The sequence below is a fragment of the Apteryx rowi genome, unplaced genomic scaffold (assembly GCF_003343035.1).
Source record: "Apteryx rowi isolate R43461 unplaced genomic scaffold, aptRow1 scaffold_624, whole genome shotgun sequence".
NCBI classification, from domain to species: Eukaryota; Metazoa; Chordata; class Aves; order Apterygiformes; family Apterygidae; genus Apteryx; species Apteryx rowi.
This window is the reverse complement of record NW_020450899.1, coordinates 456,128-480,370: the sequence shown is the minus strand read 5'-3', so window position 1 is coordinate 480,370 and position 24,243 is coordinate 456,128. Positions and strand designations below refer to the sequence as shown.

Sequence of the window (24,243 nt, the reverse complement as noted above, 5' to 3'; positions counted from 1 at the left end):
TGCTGGTCAGTAATGCTGGCATGTCAGCGTGAGACTACTTATCAGCTATTTTGTGCACACAAAGTTTCAGGTTCTAGTATTCTCAGCTCTTCCCTTTTCTTAAGACATTAAAGTCACATGAAAACTAAACATATTTTGAGGGGGAGAATTTCAGAGTCGTAAATGACAAATAAGGTAATGAACTATTTGCTTTGCCTTTGCAAATGTCTGACTAAATTTAAAAGAATTTGTTTTTAAATCTTAAGCTTTCCTGGGACATATCTGTATGAATATATATATGAACAGTATATATGGTTCATATTGAACCCAGTAAATCTTTATTATTCATTAGTGCTCTTGGGATGATACACTGAGCAGAAAGGGTATAGTTTTCTTGTAATGACATGTTATAGTGACTCAACAGAAAGATGTCTATAAAAGGCTATGCATGCAACAGATCAAACATTTAATTTTGAAATTCAAATCTTGATCTCAAGACTTAATGGCTTGTTTTGCTTTAGATTTTTCATTTATACTTGAGTCTGTAGAGATGACACGCTGATTTACTTTTTCCACGTTGGAATGCACTTAACAGTAGAGAAAAAAGTGTGTGTATTTTTTTTTTAAACAAATATAAGGCATCTTAAATTCTTCATTTTTTTTAATGATAGCTAAAAAAAAAGTAAAGACCAACAAAAGTCATCAGTTGAAAGAATGTCTTTTTGAGGAGAAGGAAGAAGAAGAAAACACCTCAAAAGTTACTGTGAAACCTGTTTTAAGAATTCAGGCCAAACTTCTAGGTCAAATCCAGAAAAATACAGAAGGACACGTTATGTGCTCTGTCATCTTAACTTTCAGGTTTCTTGCCTCTCAGAGAAATTTCTGCATCCTGTATTAGCACTGATGTTCCCTATACATCGCATGGAAGGAGTTACGGGGCTGACTAGTGAACTGAAGTAGAGAGCTACGTACTGCCACTCAGTAAGAAACAGTAACTGATGGGCTTGCAATTTTCCACTTCTCTCTGTGCTGTTTGAGCTTCCATCCATTTGTATTTAATCCTTTCCTAAAGTTAAGTGCTTATAATCACTTATTCAAATTCAGATGGGCTACCTTCATTCTTTTAAAACAGTCAGGAAGAAATGACATTCTGCCATTGCCTACCTATTATTTTTAAAAATAGCCATTTGGTTCAAAAATCCGTAAGAGCTCCTGGTGCAATACCCTGCCGTTCTGAAGGGGCTCACAGCCACTTCGCGTCTCCCACACCAGGGTGCGTGAAGGAGCTCTCCCAGGCAGCACATTCCTTGGCTCCCCTGCTGAAACGCTGCCCCTGTTCAGAGGGAGCTCCAGGCCAGGGATGGATGCAAGAGGGGTCAAAAGAATGAGGACAATGAGAAGCAGAATACTTATTAAAAACAAGCAGTTAAACTAACAAAAACCACTCTGATTTGCTACATATCATACCTCAGAGAATCATGTTGTAGTTAGGAGTTAAGCAAAATCTTTAGACACGGCCTCTACAAAGTTTGGTGCTGACATTAAAATACCAATTGTACAAATGATTGTGAAGACTGAAAAAGCCATCAAGCAGAGCCGATCCACTACAGAGGCTGCAAACTTCCATTCGTTGCATATGGCTTCTTCTTCATCCTGGTCTCTGAATCGGTTTGCGATATAGCGGACCTCTTCCAAGATCTTAGCCAAATCTGGGTCACCTTCAGAAGGGTGGCCACTGTGCAGGAGGTTTTCTTCTTCTGTTGGTGAGCAGGTCATCCTCCCACAGATCACCCCTGAATCAGTGGTAGGTGTACAGTGAACCCCTTCCAGCCCCCTAAACCCAATGTAGAGCATATTCCCATTGCTGGATTGCTGTCCACTCACGGTGTTCATCTCCACGCTTGATAGGCTACATCGACGCTGTTTATGTTGACAGGCAGGACGCACTTTATCTTCCCCTGGTCTTTTCATCCTCAGAAACCAAGCACACCAGTTCAGAAGAATAATCCTTGTCTGGAAGATAATTACTGAGAATAAGCATTGCTGTACACAACTACTCTCCTCAGTAGCTATTTACATTTTTACAGCCTGGGTGACTGTCTGGTCACTGCTTGTCCCACACAGCAGTTTTAGAAGGTACCATAGTTTTCCAATTGATTTGTTTGCCAGCCATTCAGTCTGCTTCCCTACTGCAGCCGTGCTGTTGATTGCCTCGGGCTGCTGTTAAACTATTGCTGGTGAGTCCCCCCACCCCGATGGGAGTCTGCGTAGGGCTGATACTTGTTACACTTGAACAGCAATACGACAGCCTTTTCAGCTTTTACTAGAAATCATGAATAAAAATTTTTCATTTATTAAAGAACGATTATTTTTGAATAGTCTAAGGAGCTCTGTTTTAGACTTAGTGAATTCTTTTACTCATATTTCTGCTTTAAGATTAATTTTGCGTGGCGTTACTGTTTGGAGGTGGCTGCTAAACAGGTGCTATACTGATTGGACTGGACTACTAAATTTTGCAGTGTTTTGGCTATGTTGTCACATGACTTCCACAACAGTTGATGGCATATTTTAGAAAAGAGATGTGGATATAACGCAGAAAAGATGGAAAAAAGATCTTGATTTTAAAAAAGAAATACTGCTGAAAATTTAATCACTAGATTTCATTTTATTGTTTTCCATGTTGCCTTAATCCAGCCTTACAGAATGTGCAGGCAAGCCAGAGACTGCCCCAGTTCAGATTCAAGCTTCTATAATTTATTTCGATCAGATTTCAAGAGCACATTCCAGTGTTTCTTTTCAGAGCACTAATGAAATATTATCGTCTCATATAACATGCAACCCTTGCACTGTAATTAATGTTAGATCTGGTTGATTTATTCTGACTGCAGATTGCTACTCAGAGTAGATGTTATATCCAGGCAAACATCCAAACCAAAGACAGATCTTGCCTTCTTATTCTGTTTCCATTATTTTGTTTCACCTAGAAGGATAATATTTTCTTAACTGAGGGCCTGATCCAAAACCCACCAGCATCAAAATAGAGTCCAGTGGACTTCAGCTTCTCAACACCAAAGCTTGCTCCTTAATATCAAGTACTCTGGTCTTCTGAGGATGTTTGACTCAGTACTACAGATTTGTCCCTTGTAGGTCACCAGACATCAATCTAAAGATATATACCTTTTATTCTCTTCATACAATTTTTTTTTTTTAGCTCACTATCCCAGGATGGGCCAGAGAACCTCTCGTTCTCTTGTCTATAGGGCACTGTTGTATGCATGTTCTTTTTGACTAGTAAGGCTAATAATAACTCATATTTTTCTAGAGAGAAAAAGAGAAAGGTCTTTCCATCTTCACCAGTGCCTGGTGTTGCCTTGTGCTGGGTGAAGTCAGGAAGGGTGGACAACTGATATTCATCGACACTCAGTATTTAATTTTGTTTTCTGCAAAGAGAACTCCAATAGCAGGATAATGTTCTTTGTTGTTGTTTTTTTTTTAAAAAAAACAACACTCATAGAAGTACATTAGGAAGAAAGCCTTATGCGCTTAAAAAAAGAACTTAATTTTCATTTGCACTCAACAGATGTTCTTGACCAGAGATGTTAAGATCAGAATTGTAAGAGCAAGTTTCATTTCCACTTGAGCAACTGTGGCTCTTTTGGCTATTCCTGTTTCCTTATGCACGGCACAAAAATATATAGCAGCTGCGCAGTCACACCTTGAGGCTAGCATGTTTCGTGCATTTATAATCTCCATCAGTAGCTGACTCTTTTCTCCTACCTGTTGCACCACTGACCATTGCAGCTCATTTGAAAATCACCTTCATCTATTTAGTTAGGTTTTATCAAAATCTTGAGATGCCCCTAACTGTTGTGAAGGACATTCTTAATTTAGAAGCAAGATGAATATTCTCTTTCTCTCTCTCACTCACACTCTCGCACATAAAAGTCCACCAAAAGAAAGATATTTTGAAAATTCATTTATGGTGAAACTACCTTTCAAAGCAAAATGTTGGGGAAGGATTTATTTTTTTTAACAGCGGGAAGTAAGTATGGGTTACCAGCTACTGTATCACGTCTCTCATCTGGACATTTGTAAAATGGATAATGCATTAAAATCAAAGCTTACCCATTTTGGCATTTTCCCCCCATCTGGATCGTGATGGTGATATTGCAGAACAATAACAGTAACAACAACAGAAAGACCAACAATAATCATAGTGCTGGCAAAATACTGAGCTGCAAAGCAAACAGATAATTACAGCAATGTACTTTGAGTGATACTGCGTTGCATCTATGTGCATATCTATATACATATACACTATATTATAGTGGGTGTTTGTGTGCATGCACACATGTTACTGTTCAGTCCTTTTGTCAGCTTTTCACTAGGGCTACACGTGCTACTTCGGGTGCTTGGGAAAGATTTCTCCAAAGCGGGAGGAGCAGCAACTCTTTTGGCCGAGGGGAGCCAGCCTGTATCAGTTTTCTCGGGGAAACTGATCCTGTACCTGTTCTAAACAACCTTGGAAAAAATCATCCTCCGATTTTCATTCACCAGTACTTTAGAGATTGGCTAGTCTTTCTTTTGAAAAGTTTCTCTTTGTGTTTGCACAGTTGCAGTGGGGGACTTCCAGCAGGCTCTGTTCTGTCTCCCTGAGGTCCCACCAGCTGCGCAAGCTGCAGCAGCTTCTCCTGGGGAACTGCCTCCCTCGCGCTTTCCCCTGTGCTCTGGAGTGTCTGTGTTTACTTTGCTCTTGACCCTTCTCCAGAGCAGAGAGCCCGCGGACGCATTGGAGGTCACTGTCCCCATGGGGGACTCCTGTTAAGGGCAGCATTAGGCAAAAGGGCAGCTTGGCAGCCCCTGGGGGCTGGTGATCCCCCAGTGCAGCCCAGCGGTATCCTGGCCTTTCTCGCGTCTCCCCAGCCTGGTGCTCTCCTGCCGGTGGCTCTGGGCTCTGTGGCCTCGGCTGCCAGCGCTGGGCCCTCGGCTCTCTGCCATCATGTTCCTGCGGGGGTCCGGCACATTCAGGGCTTCCTGGAGGCCCTGCTGGATACTCCCGCAGGGTTAAGCCTAAACACTGCTGTCTCATTCAGCTGCAGTAAGCCGTTGTATGCGCTGTAATTTGCCTTACTGCTGGCCTTGATGCAAAGTCATTGCAGCTCGTTTGACAAAAAATAAAAGTTAATAAAAGCTGTCGTTAGCTTACCGATTAATGGCACAGAATCAGATGTTGCTGGCATAATTTCAGCCACAAGTAACATGAAGACAGTGAGAGACAATAAAACTGTTATACCTGAAAGATAAACATGAAGTTTGGAATTAGATCAGTGGCTTGTAATTACAAGGCAATAATAAGAAGAAAATTAATCCTAAGGGGTGCTCTCAGCAAGGTGTATCCTCGCTGTTACCCTCGTGCCAGCACAGTGGTGGTACTCCTGTCCTTTCTCAGGCTAGTTCAGGATCGGGGTAGCAGTGCTGCCAAACTAGTATCAATACTGTTCCACAATACTGGTGTGAATACAAGATTTTTTATTCTGTTTGGATAGGTTTGAGTATTCTGAACATGTACAAATGTACATATTTTTAAATCTCATAACAATGATTGCAAAACTGTTCAGTTTTTATCATTTGCTATTAAACTGAGGTAAATCAAAGTACTTCTTGCTGTTTGTTTGCTGTAGAAATGTGGCGTGATTTTGAGTATATGAGCATGAGACACTTTGATTCATTGGTGTGGAAGCCACAGTTGTGATAGACAGGATTCTAATAGAGCAAATTTATTTTTAAGGACAGACTTTAATATCTCTTGATATAGCTGTTGGGTTCTGCATGCGGCTATGTCCGAGCTGTCTGCATGTTGATTTTTGGAGTTTGACTTCTGCTGCGCGGTGCTCAGTGTCCAGCCCTTGGGAGCGAGGCGCCGCTCTTTTCTCAGGGCCGCACCTGCCGGTGGTGGAAAAGCACTTGGGAACAAAGAATTATATGGGCCCGGAGTCCCTGGTTTGGGAGGCTGCTGCTCAGTCAAGCCAGGCTGTGGAGAAACGTCTGTTTTATTTCTGCCTTGTAACAGCTCCGTTCACACAGTAGCCAGTGCGTTTGTGGTTTTGTGTGGGGCAGAAAGTTTCATTACATATTTAACAACCATCTTAAGAGTAATTAAAGCCATCAGATTTGTTCCGCAAGTCAATAATTCAGCTGAAGAACTCTATAAAAATTAGAATAGTATTTAGTAGTAGTTAGATGGAATAAGTCTTTTGTGAGGAGGCAAAAAGTAATCTTAGGCTCTTAGTATTACTCACTATTAAAAGGAAATATTAAGAATTCTAGTTTAAAGTGTTCAAAGGCATATTTATAAACTTAAGCTTTACTCCGTGAATGTGGGTTTTTTATTCAACAAATGTAAAAAATTGAAACCCTGCTGCTTAAGTAAGTTAGTCAGAAGTTGTCATGCTTCTGTCTGATTGCCTGAAATTTTTCCCTTCCATAACTTCGCCTCCCCTAAGCTCCCAGCAGGGACTAACCATGACCACCGTGCTTGAGCATCACACGTTGAAATATTTTATGAGCTAGAAAAGGACACACAAACTATTCCTGCTTGTCTACTAAGACTGTTTAAATACCCTGAAATATAGGCAACTTTTTTGGTTCAATGATATTTACAATATCCTATTAAGGATTTACCTAGTGAGATCTTTTCTCCCGAGTCTGCTGGAAGCAGAAAAACTAGTAAGGCAAGTGCTGATATTAGCACACAGGGAATAAGAAGATTGAGTCCGTAATAGAGTGTCCTACGTCTCATAGTTACTGTGAATGTTACATCTGGGTAAGGTTCTTTACAGCATTCGTAAAAACTCTCGGTTCTCTTCCCAGGAACTCCTATATAGGAGGGAAAAGAAAGAAAACCAGAAATTAATTTCAATAACCTCTATATTAGTGTAGCGGTTACTTTTAGATAGAAAAGGATAAATATAGCTTTCTAAGTTTTACTGTAGGTAAAACAACTTCTTTAATTTCAGTTATGTGGTTTTTTGTCAGATAATAAAGGAAAGTCAGATGAAAGATACTCACTGAATTCAAGAAGCAATTTTGTCACTGACTGTTTTACGCTGATTTTCATCTTAGGTCTTTTCTCAGAGATTCAAATGCCACTAGCTAGACATTCAAAGTTAAAGGTTGTTAGCAATCCGCTACTCAGTGTATTTGTTTGGGCATCTATAAAGACTACAAGTTTGTATATCTGTCTAGAAATTACTGGTTAACTAGATTAACGAATCAGTACAAATCTGTACGGATGACATTGCTTTGAGTAGTATAATAGTTCAGTAGCTGTATGACTCCATAATGTTTGTTCCTTATTTACACTAAGGCCCTTTATTAATTTCATTTCTGTCTTCATTTCCCAATCATTATTTCCATCCATTTTGGCAATGGAAAGGAGGCTGCAGGTTCACAGTATAAATAAGAAATCGAGAGCTTACCTACTAAATCCCACTCTCCATTTGAAATATAGCCAGATATGTCTGCTTCTTGCATTTGTAAGTCCAAGGACCAGCCTCCATAGGTCCAGGATCCAAACTTCAAGTTACACTTCTGAACATCAAATGGAAACCAGCGCACATCTATGTAGCATGAGCTTTTAAATATGCCTAGGTTGGATTGTAAACAAGAACACTAAACTGAAATGTTTGTTCCACATAATTCCACGTCCATTTTGTAACCAGGCCTTGTTCTACATTGCACCCTCTGATGTTTACTTGTAAAGCATATTTAAATATGTCAGTCATGACTTAAGATGTAGAAAGCAAAATTCAGTCATACAAAAGGGAAGGAATTGCACCATTCATTTATTGATGTTATAAACTATTTTTTTGAACTGCATTCACGTTTTGCCACATAGTAGGAAAAGATTAGAGAAGAAAGAGCTCAGATTTCTGGTTACTATTTATCAGATTGAAATGCAGCAGAAAATGCAATCTGTTTCTCTTATATCTGTTACTGAATAAAGTGAGAACTCCTGAAAGATTATTTACTGTATTTTTAAGGTTACATGAACCTGATTTATTCAGGAATGGTAGCTTCTTATTTTTCTTTTGTTTGACAGAGCCCTGTCATTTATCAGCTTTCAGAATCAAATTGAAAAAACCCAATGGAATATCTTATATTGAAAGAATAACAGGTGAATCCCTAAAGTCCTCTGGGGTCTTAGAAGGAAAATCTAATATGTGTGGAAAGCACTTGGCTCTGTTGCTGTAGTTTCTAAAATTCAAATTCTAGGAACAGTCAAATTCTAAGAATTATGCTAATTGAATTGGGGAACAGAAACAGTACTCCACCTGCTCTACAGCCCGAGATTCCGTGATGTGTTTCTGATATCAAATAAAGATCAAGCACAGCCTACTTTCAGACTAAGAATTGTTTTGATAAAATAGAGTAATAGAGTAATAGAGTAAATCATTTCAGATAGTAGACGCATCCAAGATATTGCTAAGCATCTTTTTGTAAAGTGAACTTATTAATAGAAGAAACAGTGAAATTAATGAAATACATTTTTATTAAGAGGTATTACCTTTACTTTAGTGAACAATATCTCTTTATATAAAGGGCTTTTGTTTTTTTAATGTTCTTTCATACTTCCACACTTCCGAAATCAGTAGATTATGACAGAAGAATTTACATAGTTACTATTAAATATGCATCTTGCATGATGGCTTTCCTACAGAAGCATTTTCCATGTAATTCATGATGCATCTAGGTTTAAATCTGTCAAATGATGGCTAGCTAGATAAATGAATTATTCAAGTATTGATGTAAAATTTAAAACTGCATCATACATGAGTAGTCTGAGTTACTAAAATTTATCATATCAAAACAGCTGACTTCTTACCTGGTGGCAGATATTGGCAATGTCCTGAAGAATTGACTAAAACATTAGTGTGAAATGTAGCATCAAATCTTTCATCAGCACTAGAACAGGGAAGAAACAAAATGAGTTATATACTCTGTGATTGGCTCAATAATACCTGGGAAGAATCTGTTCTTTTTAAAAGGATTATTTCTGCCCAAAATAAAACTTGACAGCTTGTCTCCTGGCACCAGTTTTCTGTGGCCTCAGGGTAACTGGCCTGATAGTATCGGATTTGTTCCTGATTAACAGCTGCAAGTGAAGGTGACCTGCCTCATTCCATCTGTCCCTGCTCTCCTGGCCAGCCAGATTCATTACCGCACCTTGGCTCTATTGACTTCCATTTGCAAAGTAAGCACTTTTTAAAAATTGCTGGAGCAACTGTACAAGGAAATCTATTCTCCTCTTGCTGTCTACATTAACAGCAGCTAGTGAGCATGGAAAAGACCAACACTCCAGCTTCCTATCTCATCCTGCCCTTTGCACTGGTCAACATTATTACTACATGTTATATGAAAGACTGTTTAACGTAGCTCCAGCCTTCACTACCTACTTCAGAATCCACAAACAAGGTTCTGCAAAAAAACCCAACCTTTTAGGGCTACGTTTTTAGTCCAATGGTGCTGTACAGGAGTGTTTCTATTAGTACTACTGGTGTGCTGTTCTTGCTTCACTGGAAAAGAATCATTATGTTACTTTGTAAGGTGCTTCAAATTATGAATTGGCAGCTACCACCAAACGCTATCTCCATGCATACTGCGACCCAGGAATTTATTAGGCAATAAGATTTTGGAAACTTCTAGATGGGATACAAAATATTTTCAAATATTTAAATGACCAAATTGGCTTTTCTATTAAAAAGTTAGTAAATTTGCTCACTTAAATCACTATATGAAAGCTGTTTAGATTACTTAGTTTTGCAATACATATATGCTTGTAGAGTATTATGCCCAATTGATATTTACTCCTGTAGGTTCTTGTTGCAAGTTATTGTAGACTCCAGTCTGTACATCCATAAAGGTTTGGGACCTATGTATTAAAGAAATTGTTTCTTTTCCAATTCACTGTCACAGTTACTGAAATTGGTGCCTAGATTAAATTGCCTGGAAGGCAGTGGGAAGGTACTGGCAGTGGATTCTCCTTGCATCTGGCAATTGGTTCAGCAATTGCTTTGTGTCCAGTTCAGGTGTGATGGCTGTTGGTAGTGATTATAGGCCCAGTCTCTTTTCTTAGGCTTTCATTTGTACGGGGAATAAGCAAAATGAGACATGTGCTATTATGCTCTGTTGTATTGTTTATAGTTTCCAAATAGATGCCTTTCTTTTGGAGAGGTGTTTCAGAAAACTAAACTCATGTTAGAAATTATTACATTCAAAACAAATTCTGAGGCTGTTTTAAACTATGTGAGTATTCTAGTTGTTGGTGGAAAAGTCTTTTAATACACACTTTATATAGAATACCTAGTGGGACTTTGGAAAAGTCTAGCTTCTGCATTTCTCTCATGAGAAATTTTTCTGATCTGTGTATGTACATCATAATACCGTTGTGGTTTACTGTGAACATTCACAACTCATTTTTCCAAACAACTCAGTTTTTACAAAAAATTAAAAACTCAAAGATACCTTTAAATTTAGGATCCCTCTCTGACATTAATTGCACAAACTGAAGTGAAACTACACTGCTTCTAATTGTTTTTTGAAGTGCAGTGCTTCAGTTGAGAATACATGAAATTAGTAGCCTTTACTTGGTGACACTTAATGCTCACGTGTAATTATAGAAAATCATTTCTGCTACGTTTCTTCTTTGGGGTATAGCTACTTAAGAGCAGATATTTACTGCAGTATGTTAAGATGACAAAGCTGTATGTATCAGATAAAATCCTACTGAGATATGTCTGGAACGATCTCAGGATTATAAAAACTGAAAAAATGAAACTGTTAGAATAAGATATAACTGACAGAAATGTTATTATTCCATGAAGCAGTGAATATTATGTGGCTATTTGGAAAATAATACCACCAGAAATAAGCACTTTTAATGAATCTGGTATAATTAAGAAGGTGGAAGAGGGCCTCACATGACACTAACACAGTCAGTCCTGGAATTTGTACATAGGCCAAGATCTAGGTTCCCTGAGAAAAACCATAGATGAACTGGCCCTTTTTTCTTCCCCTGTTTATAATCTAAAGAATACAGCATTAAATAGAACTGTGTAGAGGACCAAAAAGCCTTAGCTGATGTAGGGGAATAGATTAATATATTTAGGTTGTTATATTGACAATTCAAACACAAACAGAATTTCTTCAACTATTTAAAAATAAATGGCAGAGATTATGCAGTAGCACAATAGACTAGTAGTAAAATTTAGGATAGCTCCTGCAAGTTTCTCTCTACTAGGCTGCAGCAAGATGTGTAAGGATTCAAGACATATTAAAACATGTATTCATTAAAATGAAAAATGAATTTATTGTTCATTAATTCCTTTCGGTTTGTAATTGCAGATGCCTGTCCCTAGTGAAGTGTATGGAAATTGAAAGCATCTATCTCAAAATGCCATGTCTCTATAAGAGAACATATTCACATTCCCAATGCAATTTCACACAGGAATAAGAACTCATTTTAAATAGTCAGCTTCGTCCTCTGACTAACTCTGAATAAGATTCTGGAATGAATGTGTTTTCCAGATAGTAATACTGTAGAATAATTACTGTATGACTATGTCATAGTTAATATGCCATGATTATAAAACCTCTATTAACACAAAAATAGTATTTTCATTTATTCAGGTATTAAGTTACTCTTCTGCTTCTATATTGTGAATGAGCTACAGTTAGCATACATGTAGTAGTATTATGAAGAGCAGTAGAAAATTTCTAAAATGGCCCTTTAATTTTGGATACACATAGAGATATTGAGACGTAAATCTCAGACACATAAATTCCATTAGAAATTCTCTCTCGTGTCTGTGGTGTATGTGAGAGAGGGATTTACGTGTCATAACTCATTATTTTGTAAATCTCTAAACTGCCTGTGTAGAGTATCCATTTTATGGCATACACACTGTTATTCAGCAGAGTATGGAAATGAATGAATTATTTGGCCGATTCTCCCAAGAATGTTGTCATTTATGAAATCAATGTAGCCAGGAAAAGATGCTCAAGAGAAAACAAATTTGTACAGAACATCTGAAAGATTTTTTTAGGCTGTTGTATGGCCAACTGAAGCACTAATTGCAATGCTTCAACCAGAAACAAGAAGTAATCTTGACAGGCAGCTACAGTAGGTCTGGTGAACCCTAGCAGAGTTCTCCCCAAATCATTTAGCATTGAATGTCCCGTTGAGAGAAGCACTTGAAGCATGCCGTAAGCAAAGCAGTAATGTAGGCCCTAGAGAGAAATGCTCATGTGGCTGACAAATGCTGTCACTGTGAGCTGTTAGAACAATATTATAATTCAACAACACCTGTGACAATGGCATTAATCATCAAGGCGATCGCCAAATGGAAAAAGGGCAGCATAACTGCGGCTGACATATTGGGTGCAGCTATTGTGTAGGTCTTGCTGAAACAAAAAGCAGCTCCTGAGAAGGAGAGGGGGAATCAGGCTGATGTACAGAGCAGGGTTGTCTTCTTAGCAGCATATGGTAGGAAAACAGCAGAAAAAAAGCTGTCAGGAAGACAAAAGTATCATGTTGTCTCCATGGGCAAAAAAAAAAAAAAGTATCCTATGTACCACAGAAGAAGCAGTAAAACATGTGCAGAGCAGATGTACGGTCTTTCCAGTACCTGGGGCACTGCACAGTTGGGCCCACAGTAACAGCAGAGAAAGGCAAGTTGTTAAGGAGAGACCCCTTCCAGTGCTGTAACGGGGCCACAGGGATGGGAAGGGAGACTCTCGTCGTCGCTGTTAGTGGAACGACATATTCTGAAGAGATATGGTGAAAGAAAGAGCTGAGGCACAGCCTTCCCAAATGCGGCATCAGCCAGACCCCTGCCCTAGTCAGAGCCCTGCAGGAAGAGCGCGCGGTCTCCTGGCAGACCACTGCTGCCCCAGCACTCCAGGGAGACTCCTGCTTGCCATCAGCAGAGCTTTGATTGTGCTTCAGCTTACACCAGTGGCAGTTTGAGATCATTAAGAAGGTTGCCACATGGTCCCTGCTTATTTTATGTGGAGCTGTCTGATGCATGTGGTTACATCCATGCTGGAGACAGCAGTAGATCCTCAGCCACAAAGAAATGATCTTTATAAAGGGTAGCTTGAGCAATGAGACAGGGGAATCCCACTGTTAAGGGTGCTGACTGTACTCCAACAGGATCCTCTTGAGAGAGGCGGAAACAGAGTCTTCATTGTGCACAACAGGCAGATGGAAATTGGGGTATCATCAAGCCAGCTTGTTGAGATGTAATGTTGTAAGCACGTGCCAGGCCTTCTGTTTAACCTGGGATGGTTAGAGATAAAGAACTTTACTTTTCCTCAGGGTTTTCCTCTCTTAATTACTAACATGGAGCAAGTAGAAAACTTGTATATCATTGGGAAGGAGGCAAAGAGTGGTAATGATCGTTGTCCTGCTCCAGTGTGAACTTCATGGTCTAGTTATTGTTCAACAGTGAGGTGAGCAAAGAAGTAATTAGTACAAGATATAGGACAGATGGCAGCTTGTCTACATGGATATTTTGTCTTTCATATTTGCATATGGTGCTGTAGCTGATGAAGTAGTTCAGCGGTGGATAGTATGATTCTGCACAATGCCATTGTACAAAAGACCTAGTTGAAAGCATGATACTGCTTATATAAAGGTGTATGCATCCACTGAGACCAGGGTGTTCATATACTTCCTTTCCCTTCCCCCTCGCAAGACTGATGTGATTGAACTGGGTTTTTTTCCTTGACCACAGCTGTGCAGACATTGCATGCATGTAACTCAGGGAAGAATTTAGTTCACGGGATTCAGCAGAAAGTCAGAACAAGCCCTTCTTTTTCAGACAGAAAATCCAGCAGCTCTTTTTGCTTCATAACAGAAACCTACAGTGCAGGGGATTTCATTGTAAATATGTCAAAATCATGTGTGATATATGGGAAGATAGTATGAATAGTGCTTAACTAACATTGTCTGCTAAATTTAAGTGCTATCAAGCTCTTTAATAATGCACGTATACAACAGATTTTACTAAATGAGTGCTGCCTTTTCTATTTTCATGTCTTTGAAGTTCAGGCTTCAAAAAATCTATTTAAAACTCAGCCAACAGGGCTATAACAGTCACTTGATTAAGCTAATAATCAAGCTCTGAAGACTAAGCTTAAGTACTTTCCTAACTCTTCTGGTGTAGGTAACACTACTCTTATTTCTTCTATTCAGTTTCTTCTGTGTCACCAGATCACTGCTATGCAAACAGAAACCACAGCACAATACTTAATGTACATTGACTTGAGGCCTGTCACGCTGTCAGATTTACTAATAATTTTGCCCTTTAACAAGACTGTGCCTACACTGTCTAGAGATAAACATTCTGCTATCGGACAACAGGCGAAAGATGGCAGACAAATTATGTCTTTCATTGTCACTGTGTATCACTGGGTTTTGCAATATATTGGGCTGTGAATGGGAGATCACAATAGAAATCTTTCTCAAAAGATATTTCTATTAATGAGCTAATTCACAACAAAATGGACTCCTTTTTTTTCAATAGTATTAGATACTGCTATTCTGAATCCTGCTTCTTTGGTTCTGTGAATCTCATCAATCCTGTCGAACATCCTCGTATTTTGCTCTTGCGATACCAAACACTTTCACTGGTGTCATTCCCCCTCCTTTCCCCCATACATTATCAGTGCTTAACTAGAAAACACACTATAGTGTCCCAAACTGGTCTCTTAGGATGGAAGAAAATCTCATTTTTGAAATGAACAAATAGCTTGAGCAGGCTATTTGTTCTAATTTGTAGACCCGCAAAAAAAAAAAAAGAAAAAAGTAATTGAACATAGATGAGTATGTGTTGCCTTTTCAGAGACACTTACCTGGCAGAACAAATGCAAAAATACCTTAGACTAAAATAACACAAGTCCAGCTTGGACATAAGTTTTGCTGTGTTCCACTGAAGAAATGTTAACAAAGCACTTCAGCTTGAAAGGCTTAATGTATGCCTAGGTTTTGCACAAGACTCCCATTAAAGCTAGTAATTTTGCTACTTAAGAAGCAATGTTATTTTTGTTTTTCAACATGCTATTTGAGATGGATTTGGGGTTTGTAGTAAATTTACTCTCGGAACTCTATCTTAAATGGACTAGCACACGATTTCTCCTGACACTTACTACCATAATTTGTTAAGGTAGTATGATTCCATAGTTAAAGCTTACTGAAAATGCTACAAAAAGTGAGTCATTAATTTATTATCTGTAATCTTCTAGAAGGTTGCAGGACTCCACTATGCATAGCTTTCATGAGCTGGGCAGTAAGCAGTCAACATTTGTTCTGTTTTTTTGTTTAATGCCCCATTTTCTCTGTACTTTAAATACAAAAAATTGCCATGTATTAAGTTTCTTCTTACATACTCTACCAAAAAAAGCACGTTACTGAAGAATCTCATATTTGATTTTATGTTCTTTTTAAGAAATAATACTGTGTGATCTTTTTAAACTAACTAAATTGCACAGTGGGCACTGTCACGTAATGGTGAATCTATCCATGTCAGCCAGAGCTTCTGCAGTGAATTGATAGCAATCTCGCTGCCCCTCAAATAAGCCCAGCTATGAACAGACAGTTTGAAGAGAAGAGCAGCAAATATTCTAGCTAATTTTGTAGGGGGAAGGACAGAGTGACACCAAAACTGGACATGAGGAAATGCGGACATACCTACTGGCATTTACCTATTTGGCTTTTAGTGAAACCCAAACTAAAACTAGAAAAGCAGTCAAAAGTTTGCAGACCTGAATTCAAAGCAAATACTTAGACCAAGCAAATAATTTAAGAGAAAATTATGACTACCTGTAGCATTAAACACTGCTAGCAAAGTTTAGTTTTCTAATTGTCAGACAAACTCTGACTGGTGTTGTTGGCAGTGAGGGTGTTTTTGGTCATTAAGTATTTGCAAATTTGACCTCCCATTGTGTAAACGGGAGACCAGTATTCCAGATTTGCAAAACTTAGGCATTTTGATGGGATAATTGTCATTCACCTTATCTTTTCTCTTTCCCCACCCCAAAAAAGTGTGTCTACCTGTTATAGAGAAGAATATCTGGCTTCCATATCAGGCCATCAGGAAAGCGGACGTTCTTCACGCCAGGGTATTCAGACACATTCCACTGTAAATAATAATCTGTCCAGTACTAAGACATACACACAAAAAAAGGTAAGTTATGTCACTTTTCCCATCAACTGGTTTACTGTAGTTCTCCAGGGGATTGTATATCCTGAAACAAAAAGTGTTTTTTTGTTAAAGAAATACTATTAAGGTTCAGACAGTGAAATGTTTAGAAAAGGTGAAATAGGCCAGCCAGAGCTCACTGAAAAGCATAAAAATCTCATTTTTCAATTCACACTGCAATGCATAAAACAGCCTATAAAATAAGATTAGGAGTGCTTGTATTTTATTGTTCATGCTGTCTCAGGCACCAATTTGGGAAGGAACAGCTTTTTTTAATTATTATTCATACATTAACTTCAATTACATTTTTCTTTAGAGGCAACTCTGCTTGCTGTTGGTGGAAATTCTTAGGTTATGGTAACTGTGAGACATGGCAGAGTTGCCAACAGTCTCTGCTGAGAGGGAGAACAACTGCAATGGCAGGATAGTTAATACCGCCAAGCACGGGGAGGCCTCAGCAGCTGCTGTGGCCTCGAGTCAGCCAGCCTGGGGGATGCGTGTCCCGGGCTGACAGGGGCTGCCCCAGCCCTGAGGAGCACCAGCGCTTGGCCCAGCCCTTCCTCGCCCGCCGGTGTAGGCGCCAATTTATCGCAGTCAAACGCCCGGGGCTTTCACTGCATTAGTGTTCCTTAATCCCAGGTGCTGCCTTTGAAGCACAGACCAAAGCACTTGCCCAAACTGCGTGACATGGAGCACCCGGGATGCTCTAGCAAGCTGTTTCCCCCACGCTGTCCTGCGACTTGCTGTCACGACCTCCTGTATTTCTCTGAACCTGATGTCGCGCTTCACCCCATACTAGGCAGCTGACTTGTCAGGATGTAAGGGTGGTTACTGTGGGTGCAAAAGGTGTAAAGAAGAAATACAGTTCACTTTGTTATTTACGTTAACTTCAAATAACGGTAGGCATCACATAAGTTACAGTGAACGCCTCTCTATATTTGCAGTGCTGTCGTAATGCCAAATGTTAGTCTTTTAAATGTAAACCTTCCAAATAGGTTGTGTATACCACTTAGCACTTCAGCAGTCAAGTGGCCCTTGCCAAAGTCTTTGACAGACATTAGTAGCAGAGAAATTCTACCTTGGGCATTGCAGAAATAATATTATTGATTATTTTCATGGGGCATTCGCATCAAATTGTTCTGTGCAATTCCTTGCCTTACAGTCAAAGGAAAAATTCATTTTCATTCACCAAACAAGTCCCCGGTTAGCCCCATACTGCATGGATTCAAGTTCTTTTTTGCGTCTCTAGAACAGTAATTGTAAATGACTGGTTTTGGTGCATGTAACACATATAATAATATTTATCACACACTCACATTTTGTAAAGCTTTTGCTATACAGTTTGTTGGCATGTGCTCCCATGATTTATCTCATTCATTTTTTACAACAAATTTGCAGTGCCTTATCACCTGGACAGATTATCTGACCTGTACATTTCTTGTGCACAGGCAGTTTCTATAAGCCGATCAACTATTTCTCATTTTCTGTTCTTTTTTTTTCCAGAAATCTTATGTCCATTTTTACAGTAAATGCATCACCAATTAAATTCTTAGTTTTATATTAACTTGCTGATCCCTACAAAAAGTCATTACTTTTTTTTACCACTTCATCCTTTCACAGGATTTAGAAATAGTGAGATTCTCACAGCACCAGTGTTTTTTACCAAGTCCAGCAATGTAAATGTACGTACGTGCTGTTTGGAGGCATGGTGTTTAAACACCGGGGCTCTCTTTGGGCGCTGCCTTTGCCCGAGTGAGCAGGACAAGCCCCTCTCTGCTTGGCGGTGCGCAGCCTGGGGACTCGTGGTCTGTGGGGCAGCCGATGCCCACCCGACAGGCTGTGTGGAGCTGGCTCGCCTCTTGGTTTCTGTCTAAACTCCATTAAAATAATAGTGATATACCCAATACTTTCCTATTATAGCTTCTTTTAGCAGTTATCATGGCCCAGTACAACATAGCCTAGTGCAACACTGAATGGTGTAAAGACTGTCCAAGGGGCGATAGAAAGCTTGACACTGAAGTCCATACTGGAAATAATGCTAGGTATTTCAGATTGGGCTTGCTCAGTTTAGCCATGTGTAGAAATACTTCCATACCTGTCAAGCTGGACACAAGCTGTTTCATTTTGTTTTAACTTTGGAGCTACAGTTTCCACTGTGGCTAAAGTATGTTTGATGCAGAGTAAGATAGAGAACAGCTAGGAGTACTGGGGTTAATATTAATCTGCATGACTAGGTAAGGCTCCTGCTATAACTTAGATCAAACTTAAGATTTTGAATCTAAACAGTATCACCATGGAGATAGTGTTCAGGACCAAAAAGTCTAAATGTATAAATACTAGGTTTATATTCCCTTCCTTCTCAGATTAGTTTTGTATTTTAGTATTTCAATGATGATTAGATAAAATATATGTAAGATACATCTCTGATTATACACACTTAAATCAAGGAAGGTAGTGGAGAGTGACATTCAGGGAAAGACGTCTTAAGATTTCAGACTATTTAGCATAATCAAATGACATCCATTTACCTTAAGCATGCTTTGAATGTATCTAGCATGCCATTAATAGATAGCTAATGCACAAACACAGTTCTTGTTTTTTTCGGAGGCCATGAGCAGTGGCTAAATTTTTTGTAGTAATCAACTGATTTGCCCATTGCTGTCTTAACACGCTCCACATAGAGCGTGTACAAAGGTGAATAAATCACAAAAAAATACAGTGAATATTTAAAAGAATCAAGAATTTCCTTGGGAAAAAAAAATCTCAGAAATGATAAGGACACTGTAGGATAAGAGAGAGAGACAAAAAAATGATAGCTTCTTGAGTATGAACTGCTGTCTGTTATCCTGGGAAGAAATCATAGCAACTGTTGTCTTTGTAGCTTAAAGCCAAAAATAGTACATCTGACAGTTTGAATCTTACTGTAAAACAAGTCTGTAAACAGCATGAGCTGAATGCTTCTTCCATGTCAGCTTCTCTTTGTGAATAAATGGCATAGCCATGCTGTCCTTTGCAGATCACCAAACTAATCTTTCATTTGTTTCCTAAGGCCTACCAGTGCAAGAGAGGCATTCTATAAAAATGGTATCATAAAAGGAAAAAGAATTCATTTAAACTGAATGAGCCGACTGAAGAAACTGAGAGGTGTAAAGTTTCTACTGAAGCAGCATGAGTGTCTTGAGTAATAAAACTCTTCTCTAAATCTTTACTTAACCCAATCAGTTCAGTTTCTTTAATATAGATAGAAATTAAAGTATGACAGATTCTCACCCTAGCTTCTATAGTATGGCAAAAGCTCCCCATATTACTCTTTTCTTTGTGAAACACTGATTTACAGTAGACATTCTGTGTGGAAGCATTAGGAGCCCACAGTAGTCAGGGTGGTAGAAGCACCTGGTTCGGTCTAAGCCTTAGTACCGAACTAATGCAAAAAGATAACCAGTCAAGCAGAATAAAGCTGTGTAGGCTCCTTCGCTTAGGAGCAGCTCTCTTGCTAGTTAAACTGATGGGGAAAAGAAATTCAAAATACCCTTACCAAGTTCTTGAATATTGTATTATCTGTTCCATTTATTAAAAAGTGGGTGAAACTTACTCCTGCCCAGTAATGTCAGCCATGAGTTAACAGCGGGCAAAGCTCTCTGCTGCATTATCTTGTGGTGGCAATAGAGTTTGGTTAAGTGATAAGAGAGAACCAGAAATTCTGTGACAACTTGGGGGGGGGCTTTTTTGTATTGCAGCAAAAAGTAAAATAAAGCTATTGTTAGAAAAATAAACACGATGCGTATGCAAAAGAAACTGGGAAACTAGGGAATGTAGAGAGTTCACAGCTGAACATCAGGAAACTGAACCTATGTTCCAGTAGCCATTTTAGCCAGGTAACAGAGATACAGAGTTTGAAAAAGTAACATAAAAAGCTTTCATCTTTAGCAGTTAACTTCTGATGATGATTTATGTTTAAATGACAGCATTTTGAACAACGTGAGAACGGCATGGCCATTTTAATTAAAATGCCTCTTAAGGAGGCAGACTGAAAGCAAAGCAAATAGAAAAACAGAGGCCTTCAGGCAGAAGAATGGCAGCAGATCTCAGGAGTGAATGAACTTCTTTAGAATAAATTTTCCTCTACATCAGAAGAACTATCTGGAGATTTCCAGAATGCTGATCACAACAGTTACTGTGCAAGAAATGCATTTCATACATGTATATGTTCCCTTTCACAACCAAATGATTTACCAAAACATAATGGATTTGTTGAAATGGGTGATGGAACTTGCAGCTGTAGTTACCTTCCTGGGACTCTTAGGACACCAGTATCTTATGTTGGTTTAGAGTTTAGAGTGACTAAATCGACTACAATGAGTTTATAATTCATTCAGATGTGGTGACTCAAATTCTTGAAGTTTCAGAAATACCTGAAGCACCATCAAGTCCTAAACCTCAATCTTACAGTTCTCCATTCACCTCAAAGCTGTCCATTACATAGCAAGATGGAGAACAAAAGCTTGAAAGCTTCATAAAATTCAAACCCTCATGAGATTAAACTCAAAGACTGAGGCAGCGGAAAAGATACTTTTTTTTTTCCCCCAAACTCACCATTTGTAGCCAGATGTTTGTTGTTAATACTTGATTCTTTTCATCCTGGGAGGAAGGAGAAGGATAGGAGGAAGACAAAAACAAAACACAGTTTAGTATCGTACAGGAAAGATGACACCAATCAATATACTTGACTATTATGAAATAGTTTTGCTAATATACCTTTTAAAACAAAGAGAATCATTGCCTCTTGCTCACTGTGACAGAAGTTTTCATGGGTGCTTTTTAGTGCATTTCATAATGCCACAATCAAACCAGTTGTCCCCTGAGGAGATCCTTCTGCCAGGCTCTTTCCTGGGGATCCTTCTTTAATAAGTATCTCAAAGGCAAAACAGGTTATGCTACAGTTTGCCTGTTTCACCGTTGCTTGGGAGCAGCCTCTCACTAATTGCCTTACACCCCAGACGTATGCAGAGAATAGACACAGTATGAGCACAGACAGTGGGACTAAGCGCAGGTGGCACATTGAGGCCATACTGAGTAGCTTCTTATCAGGCAAGCAGTGCCACTGCTTTCAGTGGAACTCCACATAAAAGTGTTGTATCGCAGCTTTACCAGAAAACTGTTGTCAGGGCAAAACATTATTATTCTGCCTGGAAAAGTTACAATTTGAAGGCCTTCCCCCTTGCCTCCTGCGACTACTTGATGTAACTTGAGGTGACAGAATTGGCATCTTAATGCTGCAGTTAATTAGAAAGATTAATTCTTCACTTCTCAGACACAGGAAAATGTTGGTGACCTCATTTCTCTGGAGGTACCAGCAATTACTCATCCCTCAAACCATATCAATATCCACTCAGGTTGTGCGAAGCTAATGGAATACACTCTATGCTGTCATTATTGTGCACTTGCTGAGCTGAATGCAAAATACCTGTCCAGCACACAGCTCTTCACTGCTGAAGGCCACCAGCCAGAGCTTCATTTAGTCTAAAGAAATGTCATAGCAAGTTTCAGTTACCTGTATAGCATGGGCCGTCAGAGTTGCTCATGTGTCTACATCCTTAAACTTAAATCTGTCACCCCTGAACTTAAAATTTTGTTCCTAACCCCCCCAAAAATGGCCAGAAAAGGTTTAATCACATTTTATGCAAAAAAAGCTCTCTTTAAAAGGTAAATACTCTTTTTTGCTGCTGTTTAGTGCACTTTTAAGTGAACAAAAGTACTGAGAGACCTTTAATTGAACCCATATTAGGGCAGCACAGTAGGAAAAAGTTACCTAGCATGTAAAACCAAATACGGCTGCCAGAGACAATGGTATTTTAGAAGCAAGTGGAGCCTTTTGAAGAGCAGCATCAGTAAAGGTACAGGCGTGTTACTAGATTGTGTATGCTCACAACTAAATGTACAGCATGAGACAAATAAAAAAGATACATAGGCAAAGAGTGGTACAGTGCATGAAGAGAGTCTGCCGCAAATGCACATTCCTACTGTCCTTTAAAATAAAATAAAATGAAATATATAGGGAAGCATAGATCATAGCCAGTGATTCAGCACTTTTCCTCTTTATTTTCTGCCTTACCGCCTCCTTGAACCTTACTTTTTCACCAGATCTACCTCAAGTGAGCGACTCATTTAAATGGCTGCCTGGAGAAACAGGTCTCATTAACCCTTTAGTGCTAGGAGTACCTCATGTTGCTGCATGGAAGTGCTGACGGCACTGCTGAACATGTCAGCCAGTCAAAGGAGCAATTGATTTGTAGTAGCAGCTGTCATTCTCCAGCCATACAAACGTTAATTTGATGCCGCTCTCAACAACCTGCATGTGTTGTTACAGCACAACAAAACTAGTTTGCACAGGATCTTTATTTCATGAATGAATGAAGAAGCAATGCACAAGAGATCATTTACACCATCATGAACTAAACAAGTGTTGCAAATTAAGGATATATAAAACCTGTATGTACTTTGTTAATTATAGCCATTTTGGGGTCAAATGCAAACCTCACCGGTGATAACTTATCATTAAAAGCTCCGTGTCATTCTCCCAAGGCCCTGAGTGCTGTCCTGGGTGAACGTGCCAAGTTTCCGTGGCACAACGTCTTGTCTACTACACCTGGGTGAAGGCGAGAGCACTGCTGCTGTGGGACTCGCTGCCGGGCAGGGGGTAGGTGCACAGGGGTAAACGGCTACCCAAAGGTGCAGAGCAATTCAGAATCCATTACGCTGTGGAAAACTTGTTCCAAACCATTAGCGGAATGGCTTGTGCTCCTGCATTGTTAAACTCTTGAGTTAGGCTCACGTTTTACTCCTGGCCTGATCTCTCTCTGCACAGAAATGGCTCCAGCACTAGGTCAGTGATGTTTTAAAAGTTCCCTTTTGAATAGCAGCAAAGGAGCATTGAATCCAGTGCGCTGCTGGCAGGACAACTCAGCCGCCTGCCGCCCCGGCAGCACTCTGGACGCATGGCAGAGGCAGCTCAGGAGCGTCCGCAGGAGACTGCGGGCATAGTCAGGGACACTGATCCAGCCGCTGAAAGCCAGGAGTTATTCTGTATGGTGACCCTTCAGTGTAGCCCAGCTCAAAGAGGGTATCTTGAGAGTACTAACTCAAAAATAACTCTTGCAGTGAAGACAAGCCCTAAATGAAGATGAAACATGCTGTTTTGCTGGTGTTTCTTTCAGTTATTTTAAACATTTAGAGCCTGAAAGAGTATATTGAACAAAATAGCTCCCATTTGGATCACTATATTTAAGGTTTCATCAGTGTTTGAACATAAATCCCATCATTGTTCCTCAGCCAGAAAACCTTTGCTGCATGCTGAGGCTTGGTTTATAGTGTTTTTCCCAGGAGAAGATGTTTTATAAAATTTTAGTCATTACTGACTTGACTCTGCCCATCACCAGAGGAGAGATTCTGATTTTAGAGGTTTTGTTCCTTTCAGCCCGCGCGAGCGAAGCTGGTGAATGGTGGGGGCAAGAGACGTTCTCCAGCGCTTCTCCTGGCCAGGGGAGTCTTTTGGATGCTGTTTTGAAAGCTTTACAGCAAACTACATTGATGTTTTTCAGCAGTGCTGTGCAGTACTGCCCCTTGACATGTTTGGAGGACTTGGAATGCTTCATAGAACTTCACCAATTTTTTTGTCACTTTACAATATTTTGTAAACACTTACAAAAAAGTGTTGGACACGCAGGCAAGGCAGCTCCTATTACAAATCACTTCTAATATAAAGGGGGGAAGAAAAAGGACTTCATGATATAGCCTGAGGTGCTGGGAAAAACAACCAGAAAATGAGGCCAGTAAGTGGATGAGTAAGTGGTGGAGAGTAAGAGGAGCTGGAGCTGGTGTGTGTGTTTTCCCCGAGCAGCTGCTTGGGGGCAGTTGCTGTTGCGATGGTGTGGTGGTGCCACTGAGCGAGGTGGCGAGGCAGGGGGCAGTGAGGCAGGACGGCAGCTGAAGGTGGCAGGCTGCC

The 24,243-nt window shown here is 39.6% G+C and overlaps 1 protein-coding gene across 1 annotated transcript in view; it reads right to left on the bottom strand.

Moving 5' to 3' along the window:
- Positions 1-988: 988 nt before the first annotated feature.
- Positions 989-24,243, bottom strand: part of CHRNA7 (cholinergic receptor nicotinic alpha 7 subunit) — a 44,387-nt gene continuing 21,132 nt past the window's right edge. Inside the window, exons 3-10 of the mRNA XM_026084017.1 lie at positions 20,835-20,879; positions 16,094-16,203; positions 8,864-8,943; positions 7,458-7,625; positions 6,661-6,855; positions 5,186-5,272; positions 4,105-4,214; positions 989-1,992 (exon numbers count right to left, since the gene is read on the bottom strand). Of these exons, the coding sequence (XP_025939802.1) occupies positions 1,474-1,992; positions 4,105-4,214; positions 5,186-5,272; positions 6,661-6,855; positions 7,458-7,625; positions 8,864-8,943; positions 16,094-16,203; positions 20,835-20,879 (1,314 nt within the window). The 3' untranslated portion in view covers positions 989-1,473. The remainder of the gene's footprint in view (positions 1,993-4,104; positions 4,215-5,185; positions 5,273-6,660; positions 6,856-7,457; positions 7,626-8,863; positions 8,944-16,093; positions 16,204-20,834; positions 20,880-24,243) is intronic.